This window comes from Sturnus vulgaris, chromosome 3 (genome assembly GCF_052056855.1).
Source record: "Sturnus vulgaris isolate bStuVul1 chromosome 3, bStuVul1.hap1, whole genome shotgun sequence".
Lineage (NCBI taxonomy): Eukaryota > Metazoa > Chordata > Aves > Passeriformes > Sturnidae > Sturnus > Sturnus vulgaris.
The window spans coordinates 30,408,816-30,431,829 of record NC_142245.1 but is presented as its reverse complement, the minus strand read 5'-3'; the positions used below and the strand labels follow the sequence as shown (position 1 = coordinate 30,431,829).

Below are 23,014 nucleotides of genomic sequence, written 5' to 3'. Positions count from 1 at the left end.
TATGGAAAGGGAAAAAGAGGCCTGGACCTTTGAGATGGACTTGTTTAAGGAAAATTTTAGCACTGTGACCCTAGTGAGGTTGTGCATCTAAAATGCTGGAGGAGAGCCATAAAACAAACCGGCATAAAATAAACTTGCTGTACATGTTTTCATACTTACATCCCGAGCTACTTTTGGCGTGTTTATCAAAACATTGTGGGCTTTGGGGTCTGCCTGATGGTGGGAACGAGAACAAGGAAGTGAGAGAAAGATATATATATATATATGTGGACTATAATAAAGCTTTGTTTTAAGCCCTCTGTCTTTAAATCTCCTTACTGAAGTGCTTCCTTGGCTAGAAGAAGATAGGAAAGAAGTGTTGCAAAAACCTGTGCTCTCAATGTTCTAATAAAACGGGAGGAAGGGAATTTCTTCTATCTGAATATTTTCAGGTTGGAATGCAAACCCTTTTGCTTTACCTTGAAGGGACAGAGAATGTGAATTAAGGTGGAATATTTTGCTAGAACGGCAGTCAGTGAAGTTTTACAGAGGGGCAGGACCCTGGACTGAGGCTGATTCATGATTTTCAGATAGCAAAGGAAGACTTCCATAGAAGCTGTGTATTTTACTCTTTTAGAACTGCCTTGAGGGTGATGTGTGTTTGGTTTTTGGATGCCTGAACACATTTACTGTGAAGAAATGCCTTGTACTGAAAACTAGGGATATGTTACCAAGAGTGAAGGGAGCTTAGAATTTTGACTCATATTTCAATGGTTGAAGTTAAAATATATGTTCTACTATCCAAAAGTACTATCCATTTTTAACATGGTTATTCATGAGTTACTTGTGAGACCTCAAATGACCAGCAGATTAGGAGGACATTGTTTTACTATTCACCAATAGCCTGACAGTGTCTTGAGACAGGAATGTCTTCATAATGTTTGTGGATGGCTGATGCTAAACCTCTGATATTGCTGTTGAGCACCTCCTGAATGTTAGTGTGCTGGCATTATCTTATTTCCATGGGATTGTCTCAGAAGTGAAGGCAGCTGACAACCAAAGCTAAAGCTAGTGAAGAAAACCTACAAACAAAAGGAAGAAAATAATATGAAATGTTTATTTGAAGCAAACTAAGAGGCATGCAGAAGAATGACATATCCCAACAACTCTTTCCATCACAGGGGTGGGGGAAAGTCTGCTTTTTCCTATGTGTCTTGTGTTAGTTCTCCCCTCCAGAGCCAGTGCTGCCTGTCTACTGCTGCACTACGATAACACTTCAAACCCACACAGGTCTTTGCTGGCAGTGGTGATGGGAGTGCAGAATAGAGGGAGCTGAAGGTTGTTGCAGAGAAGTCCATGATGCTCAACTATGCACTCTGGCACTGGCTGGTACAAGTGCAGAAATTCTGCTCAGAGCCAAGAGAGAGAAAACCTTTGATGTTGTGCACAGCTCTAGGGCAGCTGCTGCTTGGTGGTGTCAGAAGCAGTGAAAACTCTGCCCACAATCTCTTTCTAATGTGAGGCAAACTGGTCAGGCTGTTACACAGATGGACAAATACTCCTGGGTAAGGAAAATTTAAGGGAAAACATGGAAGTACAGCTGAAACATAAAACTACTACTTACATGTAGAATACATTGCTTTTCTGAATCTGTAGTCAGGAGACTTTCAGAGTAAGGTTAAAAACTGGCCCTTACTGAAGTTTGTATATGACTTGGAATTTATTCCCCAGGAGTCAGGAAATGATGATTTAGATGCTCTGGATGCTTTGGATTGACTTTGCTAAATTCAGCTCAAAAGGGCTTTGGAGGAAATAAAATATTTTGGGAGGCTAAAAAAAAAATAAATCTCAGGTGCCCATCTGGAGCAATTTCAATAAGGGCCATTTCACTAGAAATTTACTGAGTCTGAGGTCTGCTTGGAAGAGTTGATCTCTTGTTCTATGAGGTTCTGTGTTTCCATCAGAATTAATAGGAGTCTGTTACACCCATGAAGAGGAAACGATATAGGGAGTGTATGTTGTTCACTCATCTGGGGAATGAAAGGCTCTTGTAAAGTCTCTGTAACCTAATTTTAATAGTATGCTCACCCTGAAATTACTGCCTTGATAAGATGAACAGATTTTTGAGTATGCCTTCCAAAGTCCTTCTGAAGAGGATAAAATGCTTCTCTTTTCTTAGCTTTTTTCTTTTACCCTTTTCTTTCTTTTTCTGCTGACCTTGCCTACATAAATATGATTTTTGGGGGATTCCCTAACCAAGAATGTCTGAAATACTTTACATGATATAAACCCCTTAGTATCTGATAAGAAAGAGATTTCCTCTGGAGTAACCTCAGCTTAAATATTTGAAGAATTGAGTACAAAGACATGAATTTATTTTCTTGACTGAACTATTGGCTTGTTGATCTGCTGGCATTACCTCCACACCAAGGTCCTTCCACAGCATGCAACTAGCTATAGTACACCCACAGAGCTCAGCATCCTTCCAGCTAGAAAGCTGATCTTTCCTCTTGCCTTTTGCTCTATTTCTTCTGATAAGTGGTTTCCCCTCTCTCGAGTTATTTAGTAACTCAAGCTCAAATTTTGGTCCTTAGAGGCGCTCCCTCCAGCTTCGAGAACTGCTTTCTTTGGTCAGGAGTGGTTGGTTAAAAGGCACACAGAGAGGTCATTTCCAAGATACTCTAAGTGTTGGTTTCTCTCTATCAAATGAACAAGACAGAACTTCTTCTCTAGGTGAATCCAGTCACAGCATTAAAGTGAGAGTTTGGGGTTTCACTTTGTTTTCACTTGGACATCCTCTTTCACAGAGAGGTTTCTGAGGTGCTATGAAAATCACTCCTTTAACGGGCACTTCTACAATGAACAGCTTTCAGGGAAATGGATGGCTTGGTGGCCACATGCTGGGATCTGATGATTGTGAAGTGTTCTCCGTGTCATCACAATATTGCAATTTAAGTAGAAGTGAACTCTAAATGTAGGAGTATTCTGGTAGATACAGGATATGTGTCCCACAATATTGATGTGGATATGAAATGTGCTGTGGGAATTAAGAAGAGTTAATGCAGCTATTAGTAGGCCCTGTAGGAGATGAATTGTTTCCTTATCATGCATGACCTCCTAAAAATGTAGAAAATTTTTGCCTGTGTTTGAGATCTCAGCATGAACAGGATAGTGTAAGACCTTGTGGACTCGGTCCTGTCTAAAGAACTGTTTCTTTTCTTGCAAACAAAACAATGTTCCTTAAAATTACTTCCCATACCAACTCCCCTCTCTAGACGTGCATTTCTTAATTTGTTTAATTCTAGGGTTATCCCAGTGGAGCTTTTTATGATTAATAGCTGATGACACTCTAAACCCAGCAGTAAGAACATTTCCTGGGCAGTAGCCATGCTTCTTACAGGCTATGTTTGACTGTTGTTAGGGTATGGACAGAACAAGCACTAGGGAAGAGTTCACCCAGAAGAGTATCTCACTGGTATGGGTTCAGTGTTTGCTTTATACATCTGCTAGTTTATCTTTTCAGGGGTTTGGAGATGGATACACTTCTCTGTACAGTTTTATCTGTTTTAAGCATTCACTACCGTAGTGTGATAGACCCTTTGATTGTAACATGAATGACTGGGAGAAGGAGAGGAAGTAAAACATGAGGATTCCGTGGTATTAGTGCCATTCCCTCTCAAATTTACTGGTGCAACAGCCAATAGTTAAAATTTAGTGATAGGCTGTCAGCTTCTGTGCAAATCGTCGGGTTACGTATGAAGTTTTTCTGTTTGGATTTGCCACCCAGAACAAATACATAGTCTTGATTTTTCAGAGCTTCTGACGTTTTGCAGTTCCCTCTTATTTTGCTGGCAAAGGTTTTATAAAAATTGATATTGCTTCTTTGTTCAAATGGGTTTCTGGGCAGGAAAAAGCTGCTGCTTCCTGTTATTGGAAAGATTTTGGTACTGGTTGGCTGTGGCTCTTCTTCAGTTAGTAGAAAATGGGGATAACAGCAATTTCAGCCTTTCTTGCAGTGGGAAATACTCTTGCATAAGACCAGGGCAGGAGATCCAAGACTTCAACTTGTACAAGGCAGTGTATGACTGCTTTCTGTGTTTTTTTTCTATGTATTCCGTCCATAAATTTAAGACATAAAATAAACAAAATATATTGATTTAAATGTTTTAAATGCACCCTTTCCAAAGGGTGAGACAAAGCAAACTGCAGCAGGTGATGATTTGGATAAAACTGTACAAGCTATCAAATAAGTCAGTGGTGTACAAAACTAGAGACAACAAGCAGTGACATTGGTACATGTTCTGCAAAGACATACATCACTGGACATAATAATATTTGCAGCCCTCAGGGGATAAACATGTTCCCTCTCTGATAAAGAGTAGGTTTCTCTTCTATTTGTATACAATGGGCCTTCTTTATGAATCATGTCTTAGGACTATGAATCCAGATCAAGTGGTGGTTTAGAAGCAGGGTTGGTTGTTTTGTTGAATTTTTAGAGGTTTTTTTCCAGTTGTGTGCAGCTGTGGTGGGGAGCTGAGGGAATTTTATACTGCAATCTGGTTTTCTGTGGAGCGTGCTCCAAGCTTTGTCAACAAGCTACAAGTAGGTTGGGTTCAGAAGCTGAAAGAACTTGCAGTATTTTCAGGCAGGCTGTTGACTTGCTCTAGACACTTAGAAGTCAGGAGATGACTCCCCAGACATGTGCTGCCGCTTCTCAGCAGTTTTCTTTGGGTATCTGAGCATACATTTAAAAATGACCTATCTTTCTGAAAGGGCAGTATGTTAGAGGTCAGTTACAGTTCTAGGAAGTCTTCCTTAGATATACTTCAGAATCTAAACTTTGCTTAATCATGAGCCATAAAGGGCCTTGATGTGGACATGACTTCTTGCCATGAGAATCTAGGAGACCAGAACTATCTATTGGCAGTTCAAGGATGGAAGAAGGGAGGGTTGGCAGTTGGCAGAGGCACCACACTCTTGTGTATCAGATTCTCTAGACCACATGGATGGACATTGCTTTGTAGACAACCACCTCACTTTTGTGCATTTTGACAGAGGTCTCCCTGTCCCTCGTTTAACTGCACTCTTTTCCACATAGTGCTCACAGCCAGAGCACCCACTGACCGTGCAAGGAAGGTGGCTGATTTTAGATAGCACTTTCTTTTCAGACCCTCATACCTGATCACTCCCTGTGCCACTCAGAGCATCAATTCTGCAGAATTTGACTGAAATGCAGAGGAAGCCTTGTTCACTTTAATGCAATGAAACACTTGACAGCCCCAAAGCCTAAAGCAGTACGTCACGCCTCTGAATCCAGCCTTCAGTGTTGGTGTAAAGTCTCCTCCTGAAAATACTGCAGCAGCCAGAAAATATATTTTATCTGGATGTCACTTAAAAATACACACAGAAAACAACCCAAAATCGTTGAGCAAAACTCTTTCCAAATATCCATTCTTCATGAAGACACGTTAGGTTAAAAGTTCAGCAGTTTCACCAAGCTTCTGGCTTGGAGTTCAAACCTTCTTGCGTAATGTTGAGGTTTCAGGGCATTGAACCCAGAGTATCCCTGGTCAGAATGTTGAAGAAAAATAAAAATGCTGGAATAAAATGTAGTATATGACCTTTTCTTAACTTGATTTTTCTACAGGGAATTTATTTTTGGTGCCAAATTGTCAACTCTGCAATCTGAGTAGTTTAAAAAGTAGGTATATAGAATCAATGACATTTTCACCCTGTCTGTGCCTTGACCTATAGGAACCATCTCCAAGATGGAGTGATCATAAAACCTCCGAGTCATGTTCCTTTTGTGGATGCATCTAGTGGCTCTTTCTTCCATTAATGGATCATTAAAGAAGGCTTTTAGCCATCGTCCACATTGGTGGCTTTTCAGTCTAGGAGCTGAACTGAGAGCCACCATTTTCATTACCTACAGGTTTGTAGGGACATCTAGAAGCACATTGTGCTTTGGTTGGGGAACTGAGCAGCAAAGTGGCAGCTCTGCAGCCTGTAACCTGGTCTTCCCAGGTGGCACTGATGAACACTAGTTTTGAAGAGATTCAGTGCCATCCACAAAAAACAGGTAAAAGTCCAAATGGTCTCTGTGTTGAGTTTTTCCCCAGTTATACCCATTTGGTATAAGGACTGAATTGCTTTTTCCAGTGTGTGACGTTTAGGAAAATTTTACCAGTGCAGGTAATTGATTTACCTGTCAATAGTGAAGACAGCACTTGTACACCTACATCTGTAGTTAGTTTCCAGTGGTTATAATCAAGGTACATTTTCAGTCAAGTTGAATTTTAATGTCCCATAGTGGCCCTGATCAGAGCGTTAGAATGGAAATAATTTTTTTTATGCTATGATGACATCAGAAAACAGATGAAATTTTATTCTACTAATTGTCTGAATAAGAAAACAGCATTTCACATGGAAATAAGGAGTTCGGGGGGATATAATTGGACCTTTACCATTTGTTTGTTTTTCTTGGAGCACCCTGGAAGTTCTTACAGAGTATTTCTCTCTCAGTAGAGGCACTCTAATGCCCTCAGCTGCTAATTTTGTCTGGAAAATTCAAGCACCCAGGATAATGATGACAACAACGGCAACATTTTGACTCCCAAATCCCTTGGCAAAATAGTTACATCATGTCTGGAAATAATTGGGCAATGACAGAATGGAAAAATTACAGTGACTCAAACAAGACAGGGACGCTCTTAGTAATGGGGTTTTGTGTGTTCATTCTTCTGAGCATGGCAGTTATTAGTGCTACTGGGAAACCCTGGGTTGACTTCCTTTTAACTTTGTAACCCCACTCTTCCCAATAGAAATACTGGAGAGATTTTTAAGATCCTAGATCAAGCTTTAGTACTAATCTAAAGTGCTAATGTGCTTTACTAGTATTCCTGATCTTACGGAATAGAGGATAGAGTGGGACACCTTGTTCTACAGATCACTTCATCCTTGGCTTCTTTCCTGAGGTGATCAAAAATATAGCTCTGAGGTACAGATGTTTCATCCTTGGGACCTGCCCTATTGGATGGAACTGACAGACACTACTGATTAGAGTCAGTGTCTACAATGGCTTTAAAGGCATTTCATACTATAAGACCTAAAAGGCACAAGACTTCATCTTCTGTAGAGGAAAACAGCCATCTCCTGCATCAAAGCTTCAGAAGTGATGTGCTGGTTCTGGCTGTCAGTGTGTGTGTCTGCTTAACTGATGTCATCATGATCTATTTAATCTTCAGTCTATGATTTCTTATATTGAATAAAAGCTTCATCTTGCACTCCAGCTTCCACGGCACTTTGCTCTGTGAGTTTGCATCACTGCATTGTACCCATCACCAAAAGAAAAGAAAGAAAATTGGGTGTGTAACTTGGTCTCTGCTGTCTAGGTCTGCAGCATCTAGAAAAGGAAGTTCAGACCCACTCTGTGGAGTAGAACAGGCACAAACTGGGATTATAGCTTTGTCCTGAATTCATGGCCCTAGAATTGCAGTACAATTTTGTCAAGCCTTAAAAATAATATTTTTAGGATCTGAATTATTTCCAAAGTAAAATCTGGGAATTGTAGAGAGTATCTGAAACTACTTGCTGCTTCTTGGTCTTATCCTTAGTCACAATTGGGTCTTGGGGTGCCTTCTGTGGGGTTTGTGGGATTTTTTTTCCCTATGTTTTCTTTTATGCAGTGTATTTCCCATTACATTCCCATTTCTCTTACAGCTACAGCAATTTGATGAACAGGGACATTAAAAACCAACCCATCTAGTGAAGTTAATGCTGTGGTAGGAGAAATCACTGTATAAATTCCATTATTTTGTAAAGGATAAATTTATCCATACTGGATTTGTGGACACTGCTAAATTCTGTCTGTATAGAAGCATCATTACTGGGAGATGAACCTGTTATGTTCTGGCCAGATTCCAGCCAGGTGATTACCTTCTTGCTGGTCTGCTGCTTTTATTTCTGGTTGTATAGTATCACAGTCTATTTGACAGTCTAAAATAACTGGTTTAAGCAGATGAGTAAGACCCTATACTAGAGAACTTAAAACTTCAGTGCCCATAGCTAGGACATTGAATAAAGTAAATAAATAAAAAAATAGAGTAAAATACAGCCAAAATAAAATATACATGAAGTGTGATGAAGTTTTTGCAGCTTGTGTCATGTAGTAAGTGTCTCTTTGGAAGTATTTTTCTCTTCAATATCTGCTTAAAAAAAAAAAAAAGGTTTTATAGTGTGAGCATAGCAAGTAGCTATAGGAAGCCTTTTCAGTTCTAACAGTTGTCATGAAAAAAATGAGGATATTTCAATTAAACAGTGAAAAAGTAGAGAATAAAACTAAAACTGGTAGAAAAGAAGGAAATGGAGAACTAAGACTACAAATTAGAAGTTTTTTTTCTTAATAGAAGGGAATGGGTAATCTTTGGTGAGGCATATGAATACAACAAATATGGTTCACGGTGAAGAAACAAGAAAATTGATCTTGGTAGCAGTGATTTTCTGATTGAGAAGGAAATGTAGGATATGTGTAAATGTTACTGAAACTGCAGTGCTGCAACACCAGAGAAATTTGAAGTAAAGTGGGGAGGGGAAGGAGAGAAGGACAGGACTCCACACTGCTTCTTGCAAACCAGAAAGGTTGATGATGTTTTTGGCAGTATGCAATCTTGTTAATTCCACCACCATGGTGATTTGAATTGCTGGCAAACGTGCCTCAGTGAGGAATTGATAAATTAGGATGCAAATTTGTGGTACAGTCAGACACTGAGAACATGAAGGATATATTTATCCTGGATAAACAATTAGGCTGTGAATTTTACTTGTTTTGTTTGCAGTCTAAGCTGTGGTGATCATATCACCATTCAGAAATGTTAAAGATTCATAGATTTACCTGTATATAAATGAGATACAAGAATATAATTAAGACTCAGCGTTTGGTGTCTAAGAGGACAGATTAGATTTGACTGTGCACATTTCTGTGTGAAGTCATACTTATAGGAGACTATGACATACTTATAGTACCTTTGCAAAAATAAAATAACTTCTTAGCATGTAAAAGAGCGAATGGGCTGTTTGTTCAGCTCAGTTAAGCATAGAAAATTATTAACCTGTACTTCATTAAAGGGTGGGGAAAAAAGGTGTAAAGAAATACTTTAGTTATTACTTGTCTGATTCATGACACTGAATTTACTGCTTTGTTGCCCTCTTTGCTTTGTATTTTGAATTTCGACTGTTCTTTTAAAATTGTTTTCCTATGAATACAATTTGCATAGATTAATGATTAGGAGGAACACAAGGAACCTGCAGGTATATTTTTTTCAGTTTTAGTTTGGTTGTTAGTTTTATTTGTTTATTTTTCTGTAGAGTTATTTTTTCCCTCATTCTTAGGTAAAGGCAGATTAGTATTTCAGAAGAGAAGTTTCTTACAGTTCTTTATCTTTCTTTGTTTTGTTGTTGTGTGTTGATAAGTTGGTATCAGGTGAGATGCAGCAGATTTGTGGGTATTAACAGACTAACATTAGTGGTCATTAGTCACACAGCACATCCTGAGCATCCTTAAAGTATTAAAAAGAAAGAGATTTTTGACAGACACGTTGCAGTAAGTAATTCATGGATATAGTTACACTGGACAGCCTTCAAATAGTCCATGCCTATTCTCTTATCTCAGGACTTATTTCTGAGGCAAAAAAATAGGAGAAAATCCTTAGGTCTGTGTAATGCTTTGAAATTATCAACCATATCAGTTTTAATGGGAAGATGGGCAAAGCAAACCAGAAATGAGTTTCTGGACTGTCTTGCAAAGTCCTCATAAACACTAAGAGATCTTCACTCTTGTTTCAATGTGTTGGGGAAAGGAAAATCTGGAAGGTGAACTGTATTTAAAATGCACAGCATTATTTGAGCTGCCCTCTCTCCTGTGGTGGAAACTGCTAAATGTGGGCCATGGCTGATTGGGATTGAGTAGCCCTTGCTGCACAGGACCCTGCTCATTTCCAGATCGCATCCAGTGATCTGTTGATTTGTTTTGGGTCCAATGCCTTCCTGGCCAACATAGCAGGCAGGTGTTGATGGATCTTCAGGAAGCTTCCCTGAAAAATAGGGTTTTAACTTTGTGGATTTTAAGTGGTCAGGGCTTTTTGTTGCTGTTTTGTGCTCTGGAGACCAGGAGGCTCCTTAGTGCAGTGACAAATCCAAACCAAAGGAGTTGGGTTATTATTACACATGGAGCAAAGGGATTGTTTGTCTGCTTCCTTTCCCCATCCCCCACACTGCAATTGCCATATAGTGCATCTGACATCTGTCACATTACATGTGACATACATGGAAAATTCCCATGGTAATTAAATCATGCCACAAAGCTCATCATTTCACCATCTGTGTGCTGAAAAAGCAATGTGGTCCAGGGAACTGAGCACAGGATCAGTACAAAGCTCTTTCCTTTTATCCAGGGTGTATATTCAGGCAGTATTGAACATGGTGCTTATTTTCTCCATTTCATCATCAATAACTGACAATGTAGGGAGCTGTTTTAATACCAGGAAGTTCTCATGGTTTATTACATCATAGTTGAATAATAGAGAGTTTTAACTTGGATTTGGGGGTTGTGGGTGAGTTGATTTGTGTCCTAAACCAGTCTGAATTCAGATTTCTTTCAGTGATCACACATTACATGTACGTGTTTTATCCTGCTACAGAGAAAGATAGATAAATTACAGGGAAATGGTATTAACTTTGATTCCTTTCCCGGTGGAATAAGCTAGTGTGGGCAGTGATTCTCCATCATACATTTAGTCCCATGGTCCCCACTCAGGTGAGAGCTATGGCTACACCTGATCCACTGGCATCATGTGCTGATGATCAGAAGAAATACAGCTCTGAAAGTGTTTACCATTAATGCTTCCTTATGTTGTGAACTGTTTTTGCATGACTATGTGTGTTTAGTTACCCACTGAGTTATCTTTCTTCCCTTTTTCCAAAGGTGATGGTACAAAAGTAATTTTCCCTGTTTTAGTTACAGTTGTGCTCTGGCTGTTAGGTGTGTTGAAGAACAGAACAGTGAGATAAAAACTACAATAATCAGATCTTTTAAACAGGAGCAGAGCAATTGTTTCAGTTGTCTTACTGTTAGTGGAATGTTGCTTATTTAGCATATATTGGCATGAAAATTAAATCTCTGACATGAGAATGAAGAGAAGAGCGAGGCTTATGAAGCAGTTTGGAAAGCAATTGAAAGAGGATCCTCGTGTGCAGTTAGCATAGATCTGATCCCATGTGGCTAAAACTTCTGATAAGGGCTGGAAAAATTGCATTAGCTAAATTATGTCTGGTCACTGGGCCAAGTGGTTTAGAAATGAACACGTACGCCCTGTCAGAGGAAGAGGACGTTGTTATAATTAGACCTTGGGCAAAGTTCCAGGCTGTGACTCCTGACCTGAGCCGAACCACAGATGGGGCTGGGAAGCAGGAGAGGGATTGCTGTGAGGAACGGGTGTGTGGTTAGCTGCTGAAATGACAGCAACTTGCTTGTGTTGTGCAAAAGGGCAAAACAGTAGAACTGAGGAGAGCTGTGGGAGGGAGTTATGTGTAATAGTGGGATTCTCTCCAGAGAGAGATTTCCTATTGATTCTCACTGGAGGTATATATATATATATCTAGAAATACATAATTGCAAAATCTTTACTTGCCTGAAGCTGAGAGGCAATAGAACTTTTATTAGAAGAAATCCCCCCCCTTTGTTATTTTCATAAATTTTAATGTCAGTTTTGCTATCAAATACCATTCAGAAAAATGAAAGTTTCTCTTTTCTTCATTTTCATTGTTGTCTCCCACCCTCCTCATTATTTGGAAGCACATTTTTCCCAGATTTGCTTCTTGACAAAGGAAGGGCAAAAGAGAGAGAAAGAGGAAAAGAAAAGTTTATTAACTTGGAGGTAATAAGAAAATGTTTTTTTTTGTTGATCACCAACAAAAATCAAAAAGATTTACTTAGTTATTAAATAGCATAAACAGTACAACTTTCAGGATTCTGAAGGACAACTACTTAACTGGCAGGAGTGATCTTTAGAGAGACAGCTCCAACTTGGAAATTTCATTCATTCATTCATTCATTCATTCATTCATTCATTCATTCATTCAGTGTTTCAGTTCTAAAATACCTGTGCTGGATTCCTCTATAGCAGACCTTAATTGTTCTTATTTTCACCCACCCACACAATTACAGCATGGAAGCAATACAGAAGTGTTATTTTACCCCTCCATTTAGTATGAATTTCATGCCTGCTGCCTACAGATGGACCTGGAAAATGCCAGTGTTACGTGTATGAGTTGTGCATGGAGTGATGCTTTGTCAAAGTGAGCTTACTGGTCGTGTGAGCTCTGCACACTTCTGCAGGGTAGTAAAAGTTAAATAGCCTTGAGTTTCACAAGTGTGGATCCCAAAGAATTGCAGATTCTGTAAAAAAATCACAGTAACAAATATTAGCTCAGCATTATGGATGAAGGAAGCCTGGAGACAGGCACCTCTTAGATGAACCTGCTGAAGATGAAAGCCAGGTAATGAAATTCCAGTGTAGAACAACCTGTGGTAGCCAGACCAGGGCTATACTTACCCTGTAGAAAGTGTTGAGCTTCACATAGTACTCATTTCCTGGTAAGGTACCTCTTTTGGCAAAGTTTATACCAGAGTCTTGACCTGAGCTCATAAAGGAGGATGTTATGGTCCTATCACTCCAGTGGCTCAGCCTATCACTCCAATGGCTTGGAGTTTTTCCAAGGAGGATTCATTGTCCATGCCCCAGAAAACACTGGTCCTTTGATGGTTGGTGGGGAAGCCTTTAGACAGTGGGCCAGAGCTTGGTTACAACTGAATGGATGCAAATGTAGTTGTATTGCATGTAAATCAGGTTTGTCTCATTGAACTGAGTTCCTCCCAAAAGACAGTTTTGTCAAACTAATTGGTTTTAACCTCAGTCATGACCAGATTGCCATAAAGGGCATTGCACTTAGAATAATAATACTTGAGAAGATGGTCTGCAGTGTATAAGTTAATTTCCGAGGCTCTATTGTGAAATCTTTTAGCAACTGCATCTCTTAAGTGTCCACTATTGAGAGGAAACAGAAATTGCCATGCACATCATTGTGATAGATTTGGGGGCATTTTGGTTTTGCTGACTGAAGCTGTGTCAAAGACCAGTTCAGTTTTAAGCTGACCTTTGGCATCTCCCAGTGAGAACCCGATGTTTTTATGAATGGGCTTTTGAAGCCAGCAACATCCTGCCCTCGTGAATCCTGCTGGGACATACCACCCCTTGCAGAGCTGCCATGGAGAGCAAAGCAGAGTGGGCATGCCAGAAAACAGTGCTTTTTACCAGCTTGCTTTCCCTTCAGCTGCATGAGAGTTGCAGCTGATGCCCCTCCAATGCATAGGAGAATGTGCTAAATAAATTAATCCCAGCACAGAGTAGGGCATGTGATTCCTGCCAAGCACATAGTGCCACAAGGGTAGAGATTTGGGTGGTTTGGGTATTTATTTATGGTTGTTGTTTGTTGCTTAGGTTTTTCTTAGGCAAGCATGCCAATTTCTGCACAAAATTGGAGTCTCTGGAGAGCTGGCTCTGCTCTGTGTGTTAAGTCCCACTATGCAACTGCTGTCTCAAAGGTGCTTTTCCTTGCACAGCTACTGTCTCTATGAAAGCTCAAAGCAGCCTTGTTCTGGCAAGCAAACAGACCAAAGCATTGTAGGGCAGGTTAGGGCAGCAGCTGCTCTGATGACAAAGCTCAGCTGTGTTGTTGCTGATACAGCATCCAGCATCCTGTGGTTTGGTTCACCTGCCACCTCCCTCCTGCTCCCCTGCCCTGTGTCCAGGGAGACCAGCTTCACAACAAGCTTTAATTATTTACTCTCTAAGGATATGGCTTATTCTGCAGATAAATTGAAAAAGTGAAGCCCTTGAAATTATAACACAAATAAGCCCCTGAGCTGTCAAACAACAAGTCCCTTAAAAGGGCAAAGTATGTGGCTCTCTGTGCAGTGCACAGATCCCTCCTTTCAAACTGCTGGCAGGAGACTTCCTGTTTGGATGGGCTGCTCACAAACGGTGTTGTGTGGTTAGTGAAATCAGTCACTCCCCAGCTTCTCCTTCAGGCCTCCTTCTGCCTCCCTTTATACTCCTGATACCAAAGCCCCTCAAGCCAGGGTCCTGTCAAGGCGGGATCTGGCAGCTCAAATGTAAATTTGAAGGGTATGCATTAGCACTGTGCTGTTTTCTTCCATGAATACATAAAGCAGCCCAAACTACTCACACGTGTTTGAAAATGGGATGGACAAAATGGTCCTACAGTGATTGTCCTGGCCATAGAGGAATAAATGAATGTTTGGTGGTCTGCCTCTGCAGTGGTGGAAGATTGATGTCTGCTTCATTGTTTCATTGCTCATTTTATTTTGATCAAATGTGATACCTTTGGAAGACTCTTCCATGTGTTGTGGGTAAATTCTCCCATTCATGCTTTTTTCCTTCTGAGGGTTTCTTTCCTTTATTGTAGTAGTGAGAGAAAGGCCAATACCAGCATTCTGTGGTAGCATTCAGCCTTGGCTACTGGGCATTGCTGATAAATCTACCTGCTGGGAAATGCCACACTAAGCGTGTAAAACCTTTTCAGAAAACCTGAGAGAAGTGATTCTACACTGCCATGGAAGAATATGTTAATACCATATGAAGGCCTAGCTGCCTTATCTGGCTTGAGTGTTTATTTTGCTCTTTTGGGTATCAGATCCTTCTGTCCTCTTCCAACTGTTGTTCCAGTCACAGCCATTGTAACTGCACAGAGCTGCACAGATTAAACAGTTTTTTTTAAAATAATCTAATGTCTGTTGTTTTTTTTCTTTTCCTACAGAACATGATCAGAAGATAGCACCATACACCATGATCATGGCCCCCCGGAAGAGGAATCGTCATGCGCTGGGGTTTCTTTGTTGTTTTGGAGGTAGCGACCTCCCTGAAATCAACCTCAAGGACAATAATCCCCTCCAATTCCTTGAGTTTTCCGTCCCAATCCCACCAGCAGAAGAGCTCAATGCCAGATTTGCCGAACTTGTGGTAAGTTTCTGCTGACACGTTTATATATTTGAGGTGGATGAACTCTTCCCCTTCAAAGGAGGAGTAAGAGGACTTTAGGGATTTATTAGAGAGCTTCTATTGAAAAAACCTTTTCATTCTTTTATGACTAGTTACTTGGTAGCAGAAAGGTGGCAAGAAACAGGATGGATGATGGTGGCACTGGGTATAAGTACAACAAAATGTTTAAATGTGCTTATTTATTCTCATAGCACTATGTAGGATTGGGCATATTAGAAGGAACCTTTCAAGTTGCTGACAGTCAGTTTCTTGTTTACAACTTTGGGATAAAATCTGCTGTATGCTGTAATGCAGTGGAAAATCTTAGGGTTTGCAGATCTGTAAAATGAGGACTATTTGGTTTTGTTGATGAGTAGCATTGTGCTGGTGAGGTATAAGAATCAGGTGACCATGCTAATTATGTTTCATCACACAGCTGCCTTTGAACCATGAAATGGTGCTGTTGCAGCAACAGCCATAAACAGGAAGAGGAGGAATTATTTCAGATGAACTTTGTTGTTTGCTTTTGTGGTAAATGTTGCAGACTCCAGGAGCCAGACACTTGCTTTTCATGCCTGGCATCAAATGACTTCACTGTCTTTGTCTTCTTGTTCAGCCTGAATGCAAAACACAGGCAGAGGTCATAGGGCTGGGTTGTTTTGCAACTGTGTCGCAAAGGTGATGCCCATTTGATGCAGCTGATTAGGTTTCTCATTACCATTCTGAGATTGGAGCTTATGTAAATCGAGATACCTGTAAGTGTGTATACAGCTGAGGAGTGCAACTGAGGTGAGGAATAGGACAGAAAATACTGGATCTCTACATTAGAGGAATTTGCCAGTAGTCTTTCTACATTACACTTAGAACATTAGCCCAATAAATTTTTGTCCATGACCATAGCTTTGAAGTGCTATGGCAATAAAAAGAACTATGTAATTTGCATATGCAATTGGAGGTTAGTATATGGCCAACTGCAGTATGTCATATCAAATACAGGGACTGCTGTAGTTTGTCAGATCAGTGGCCTGACAACCTAGCCCAGGCTTCAGGTCAAGATGGGGTCCAAAGCAGATGGCTAGGGAAAAATATAAGATGTTAGAGACTATAAGGTGTGGCTATAGGGTGGTCTTTTCCAGCATACTCTCTAACCCTCTAATAGTTTTCAGCTCAAGGACTTCCTCAGTCAAAAGTTGCATTCTGTGTACATAGTAAATTGGTGTTTTGTTTGCTATTGTACATAGTAAATTTTAATGGAAATTTCTTTTCCATTAACTTTACTCTTCCCAAGTACCCATTAGCATTTTCAGTATTCAGTGGCAGGGGAATAGAAAGGAGTCAATAGGATTTTCAGCTGTTTCAGGAAGAATAATGTGTGGAGCAGAAGAGTCTACTTGCTTTGAATTAATTTGCAAATGAAGAATCTCCTCTTATGGAAATATTTCACAAAGTTCTGATCGATATTTAGGTCAGTTTCCTTTTTATGTGAGACTACTTGAGTCCCTCTTAGAAAATGCAGCTGACTGTGGAGAATTCTGTGTAGTGACAGGTATCTCTCGAGAGTAAGAGTGTAACCTGTAATCTGCACTGCTGACAATTTATTTCTGGATGCTGCTTAACCATTGGTTTTCACATGCAATTGAAGCTCAGACTGCTGTATCAAAGTTCATCTTTCTCCAATACCAAGATTCATTGAAGCATTCCATCTAGCCTGCCTGAAGACGTCACCAACAGATGTGCTTTGCTCCTGAATTTGGCTTGCTAAACCTTGAACTTGTTTATCTTTGGGTCATAGTGATAGACCAGCTTGAGTTGCTGCTGGGCTTTTGCTTACTGAGAAGTGTATCAGCTTTATGAGGAGTTTGAGAGTTTGTGGTGGTATTAATGATGCTTTTAACTTCTAGTTTTATGTCTGGCAAATACTGGTATTCCATGTGCTTGCTTGTGGCAAAACAGCTTGCAGCTGCCTTATGGAAGTCTATTAAAAAGTATAATTTATAATGTTTCTGGTGCAAAATTTAATGACAAGTATATGTGATGATCTGTAAAAATTTTTGGCCCCAGTGGTTTGAGAGTTGTTGGTTTATGCTATAACTTATTAAATGTGCTGACAGCTTGTAACTGGCATATGCATTTCAAACAAATGAAGCCATTGAAATGAAAACAGATCATATTCAGTTCTTATATTTAATGATAGCACCCCAGCCATCGTTGCATGAGAAGTGAGCTGGGAGAGAAAAGTGCTGTTTTTCAGAAGGGTGATGATGTGCATCACACATTTTTATAAAGCAGGCAGATAGGATGGCAGTGCATATCCATAGGAGTTCCTGATTAGACAGGTAACATGACAGCAGTTAAGGGCTCTATGTGTAAGAGAACCTGGGCTGGAAACTGGGCTGGCAAAATGCAGACTTTGCCTAGAAGGGCCAGTTTGTCCACGGGTCTGGATTAATGCATGTTCTATGAGACACTAAAATAAACCAGGCTACATCTGTATTGACAGCTCAGATGAGATTTTAATTGGATTAGAAAGATTCAGTCTGTAAATGCAGCAGTGTAAATCAGCGACCTGGAAGTGCCTGAGAGAGCTCTGTGCTGTGTGCTAGCTCCCTGCTGCTTATCCGTTAGGGTCTAGTCTGGGTGCACTTGTACTATATAAAAACCAGATTTGAGTGTAAAGCCTTTTGACCCAAATCCCCAAGTGAAATGATGACACCAACATCATTCGAGATCTGTAGTGAGAAGAGCATTTGTGTTAGCTCCCTGAAGCAGGCCCAGGGGGTATAGCATCATCTTGCCATCTGCTCTGCAAAGGGTATAATGAAACACTCGTGTGGTTGAATGAATTTTTAAAAGCCTTATTTTTTCCCTTGTTGCGGTTAAAATCTGGGGCATTTTCCCATGGAAGAGTTAATGACAAGAAAACCTGATCATAGCTGTGCTAGAGAAGTCTCCCTTGTGATGATTTTTCCAATCCAATAAATATTTAGTAAGTTTCTACCTCCCTTTCTGAGGAAAACTGGCATTTTGAGGACCAGAAGCATATCTTCTTTTGCTGTTGTTATGCTACTTAAACATGAAAAGCAAATTTGGAGATGCCCATTTCTCAAGGGGGAGAAATTAGGAATGTGTTAGGATTCTTTTTGTGATGAGCTCACATGACCTATTCCAAGCTTTCAAACTTGCTTGTGTAGTCTCCACACTGAGGCAGATAGACATGTGTGAGCTGCTCTGTTTGGGAGATGTACTCAGACCATTGGGCTATGTAATGGCAGCTGCCTGACTCGACTCTGACCAAGACAGTGCCTGTGAGGTGATAAGCTGATGCTGATTTCAGCTGAAACCCCTGCTCTCATTGCCACATAACCAGAAAAACAATTCTAGGATGAATCCAAGGCTTATGTGTTATTTGAAGCTGGATGTTGTGTTTATGCCTTGTCTGATCAATTAGAAAATGAAAGCAGAAAGAGTTACTCCTGATAGGTCCTAAATTCTATCTTGATTTATTCCAATGGGAACATGTGCAGAGAATAAGTCTGAATGAAGACAATGGTTTAGGGTGATTTGGAATGATTTGGTTTGGGCTAAGACCAATGATGATGTACCAGCTCTCAGGCCATCTGCTGGCAGGGACTGCCTTGGGATTAATGCAGTGGTAACAGTACAGGTAAGTCCTTATCAAAGTCTAGATGCACAAAATACAAAGCAAACAAAAATATTTGTGACCACAAGCTTTGCCCTCCAAAGGCTGCTTTTATGAAAGAGGACAGAACGGCTGGCCTCAGCATATTCCCTTCAATGAGCAAGCAGAGAGAGAAGCTCTAAGCAACAGGGTGTGTGGACTGGTCCTGTACCTTGCAAATTGTAAAACTGGCCCTACCTGACTGCTGAGGCTGATGTGACCAGCATCACTTCTGCTTCATACTGCCATACAGTGGTAAAATGCTGCTGCACATGGTGGTCTGTTGGCAGGCTCCAGAATGGTTTTGTGCCTGCTGGCAAAAATATCTGTGCTAGACACATGTTTTTGCTTGTACAGATTTATTGACTGAACAGGAACTACAGAAGAATCTGGAAGAACTATCGTAAGGCAATGGGAAATAACTTTTTTTTCATGGAACAGCTTCTCCATGTCCTTGCTCATATTTGCTAGCAGCAGTGTATTCTTGTCACAGTGGATTCTGATACTTTCTGCTCATTGTTAGAATCCTGGACTCTCCTTGGTGGTTAAAGGTGGTGTGCTGCTTGACACTAAGGATTATGCCATCTAGAGCTCTTATAACAGCAGCCTGATCCCAGATTGGAACTCAGACCATACCAAGAAGGGCAAGATAAATGCTGGCAATTCAGAAAAATGTGAAGAATGCTAGCACAGAGAAAAGAGCTGTATGAAAAGCTTGTGCTTCTGTTATTTCTGTTTTGTTAGTGACGGTGAGATGGTCATAATATTTGAGAAGGTGGAGATTCTCTATTTTAAGATGCAAGGTCCTCGGGGAAGAAATGGAATTGTCTTTTGAATTTACGTTTTCAAAGTGGATAGTATTGTTATAGCCTCCAAACTTGAATGATTTACCTCCAGCACATTAGATTTTTATACTGGGGAAGATGTGACAAATGCTTACTGTTATACTTTTGTGGTCTTATCTGCCCTTGAAGAATGCTCACATTTAGCTCAGGTGGGACATTGGCTGGAATTCCCTGTCATGGTTTCTCTTATACTGCATTCGAATGCATTTCATTTCCAGTTTGGGAGGCTTTTTTTTTTTTTTTTTTTTTTTTTTTTTTTTTTTCTTCCCTCTCTGAGTCCCTAAGGAAGGCTTTTGTTGACTTTCTGGGTTCATAAAAGCTTTTTGTCCATATTGCTATTTACCGTCTTTGCAGACTTTTCCAGAACAAAACTTAATAGGTACTTTTGGCATAAAAAATAAAGGTATATTATTTACAGTTGAGGAGCAGCATAAATACTTATGAACTCTCTATATTTGAAAAACCTAGAATTAGCCACTGTTTCGGCCTGCCTTTAAACTTCTTCTCACCCACTGAATTACTGAGAGAGGAAGGTTGCTGCTCAGGTGAGGCAGCCTATACACCTTCTCTTTCTCCCTCTCTACATCTAGCATTCTGATCCTATTGCAAACCCCCATATTTTGTAGAGAAGGTGAATATAGAGCTGCTATATATTCCTGAACAATAAGACCACTGGAAATCAAGCCCATATTTTCCCTATAATATTGCCTGAGTGCAATTAAATGATGATGGTGATGAAGTGCTGAATCAAGGTCTCTGTCCTTCCCTCAGCCCATTGTGGGAACCATCATTGAAACTGTTACCTTGGCTTCTGTCCACAGTGCTCTGCAACAGCGACCATGAGAACATGGAACTATGTCCCTCCTTGGCACAACCCTAAATTCAATTCTTAGTCTTTCATCTCATCATCCCATCAGCTCTGATTGAATTATATTTAGTAATGACTGCCACAGCATCAAATTTGACTCACTTTCTGAATTAAAGACGAACTAGCCAAGGTATCTAGCTGGAAAAATTGGAAAAAATCTCTTCCTAAGTAAATCAGTATCTTCAACTTCTCATGAAATAGAACTATGGAAGCAGTGTGATGTTTGCTCCTGTTCTGTATGTTATGGTGCTCTCTTGATTTCTCAACACAGCAGGCTAGTATTTGTGAGCACTTTTCGTGCCAGAATGCTGACAGGAGTTGATTAGTGTTCTCTGAGTACATGAGCCATTCACATAACTGGTGTCTGTGCTAACTCTCTCAACACAGAGGCAAAGGAACAGTGGGGTCACCACAGACATGTTTCTGTTAGCATTGGATGAAGTCACCAGTAGCATAAAGGGAAAATTCTGATCTTTGCTTACTCTGAAATCTCTCCACATCTGTTCCTTCTCTACCTTAGAAGAGAGTCTGTGATTATTTTGTGATTATTGTCTTGTTTCCCAGAGGACAGAAACTTGAGAAAAGGAAGGAAAAGAGTTTTCTATTGAAAGAATGTAAGGTAAAGCATGGAAGTATCTGGGAATTTGTTTATTTATTTTGTCAAAGGAAGCAAAGCAATTTCTGAGCAAGGCATCAGTTTGGTACACACTGGATAGCATACCTTCATCAGCTACAGGGAGATGAGATCCAAACCTAAATAACCATAGTAGTGGTTTCCACTGCAAACAGCTGACTTCGAAGTAGCAAGTTCCCTTCAGCCTAGTTCTGCCTTGCAGATCATTTAGTGTCATGGATACAGTGTAAAGCTCAGATGAAAACTAGGCTTCACCACATTGAATAAGCACTCCTATATATCACCAGTCCCACTCAAGCTTGCCAAGTCCTAGCTGTGGCCGTGGTGATGAGGCTTTTTTTTTTGGCTCTGCAGCCTGCAAGAGTATTCATGTGGTAAAAAGTACAATAAATGCTTCCACTGTGATCTTTCATGTGAATATAGACAATATATATCAATGTATGTAGGAACAAGAGGGCATCAGCTGTGTTTCTATGTGTTTGTTTGCTGCTGGGCTTGAAGAAAGAAGTTCCCTATTTCTTCTCCAGCTCTCTCATAATATTTCTGGGAAGAAGAGATGCAGAATTGCCTATTCTGTCTCATGGCTCTCAGTATGGAGAAACACCTTTCCAGAAAAGTATCCTCTTTGTCTGAAGCTTATTTAAGTCTTTGTTTCTCATTGGAAGATTGTGACTTAGAAAGGCATGGGTGTTAGGTCCTTGCTTCAACCCCCAAACAGTTGTAGTGTGTACTGATAACCACAGTTACTCTCATTTAAGTTCAGACATGTTACCAAGATCTGAGTATTTGGTTTCAAATTATTAGTCTGTCCTAATGCTGGATTGATTTGAACACAGGGATTTACTTTCTGTGTCACTTGGCCTACATGTAAATCATAGTTTCAGACTATGCCTCTGACTGGCCTGCAGCTTTGAGTTGTTGCAAATTTCTAATTTTTCAAATTTCAAATTTTCAAATTTATATGTAACCATATTATATGTAACCATAATTTAAAAGTCCCTCTATTCTGTTTTGCCAATAGGAGGAAGTTATTTAATTATTTAGTTAATTCCTTGTGACCATCCCTCATCCCTTCTGTGCTTCTCTGTAATTAATTAATCTACCATATCTGTCAGGAAGTGTAATGTCAAACACAATTGACAGCTGGAGAGGTCCTTCATTTATTTGTATTTGATGAGCTCTGGCTTCAGCAAACTAGGAGGCTGTGCTGGCCTTGGCTCATTGGAGACTCCCCACCCCAGCTATTACTTCCTTTCTTGCACTTAATGGGGGTGAACCAGTGGAGGTTGTAAGAAAATGCTGTTGGTGAGACCAAGGCAGAATTTTCCTGACAAGAGGCTCATATCCAGGTAGAAGCCTTGGCATTGCCCTCTGAGTAGGAAATGCTGTATCTGAAAGCAGAAAAAAAGCAAAACTTTAAGGCAGAAAATCACTCCCATCAATGATGGTGGTCAGCCACAAAAACTTCCCTTTCTCTTGGGTTAGTTTATAGTTGTCAGATCAATATTTTTCATGCACTCAGATCACTTGTCTTCTATTATGATAATGGCAAAATAACTGGTTGGTTTAAAATTTCTGTAGCAAAGGGTACTGAGGCTCAGGAGGCAAAAGCTCTTCATGGTATCAAAGTCTGTCTACTTATGCACAAAATACCTTTATGTCCAATACCATAGTCCAGGATTGTGCATACTCAGGATTCCTCTTTTCTTTTTTAAATTTCCATGCAGAGGATATGTTTCTTCTTTTTCTTCCTGCTCTACAGAGAGATTTTTTCATAATGTTGGGTCTGCTTTACATGTGTCCCATATGCCATACATGTGCATTAGTCCCTGATTTTAATGCACATATCACTAAAAGAAGCTTTCTGTAGTTATTCAAGTCCAAATCCATAATTGC

The 23,014-nt window shown here is 40.1% G+C and overlaps 1 protein-coding gene across 3 annotated transcripts in view; it reads left to right on the top strand.

Moving 5' to 3' along the window:
- DAAM2 (dishevelled associated activator of morphogenesis 2) overlaps positions 1-23,014 on the top strand; it is a 208,313-nt gene that overhangs the window by 73,820 nt on the left and 111,479 nt on the right. For all 3 annotated transcript variants that reach the window (XM_088161275.1, XM_088161273.1, XM_014877259.2), the window contains one exon: positions 14,872-15,074. In XM_088161275.1, coding sequence (XP_088017401.1) covers positions 14,901-15,074 — 174 coding nt within the window. In that variant the 5' untranslated portion in view covers positions 14,872-14,900. The remainder of the gene's footprint in view (positions 1-14,871; positions 15,075-23,014) is intronic.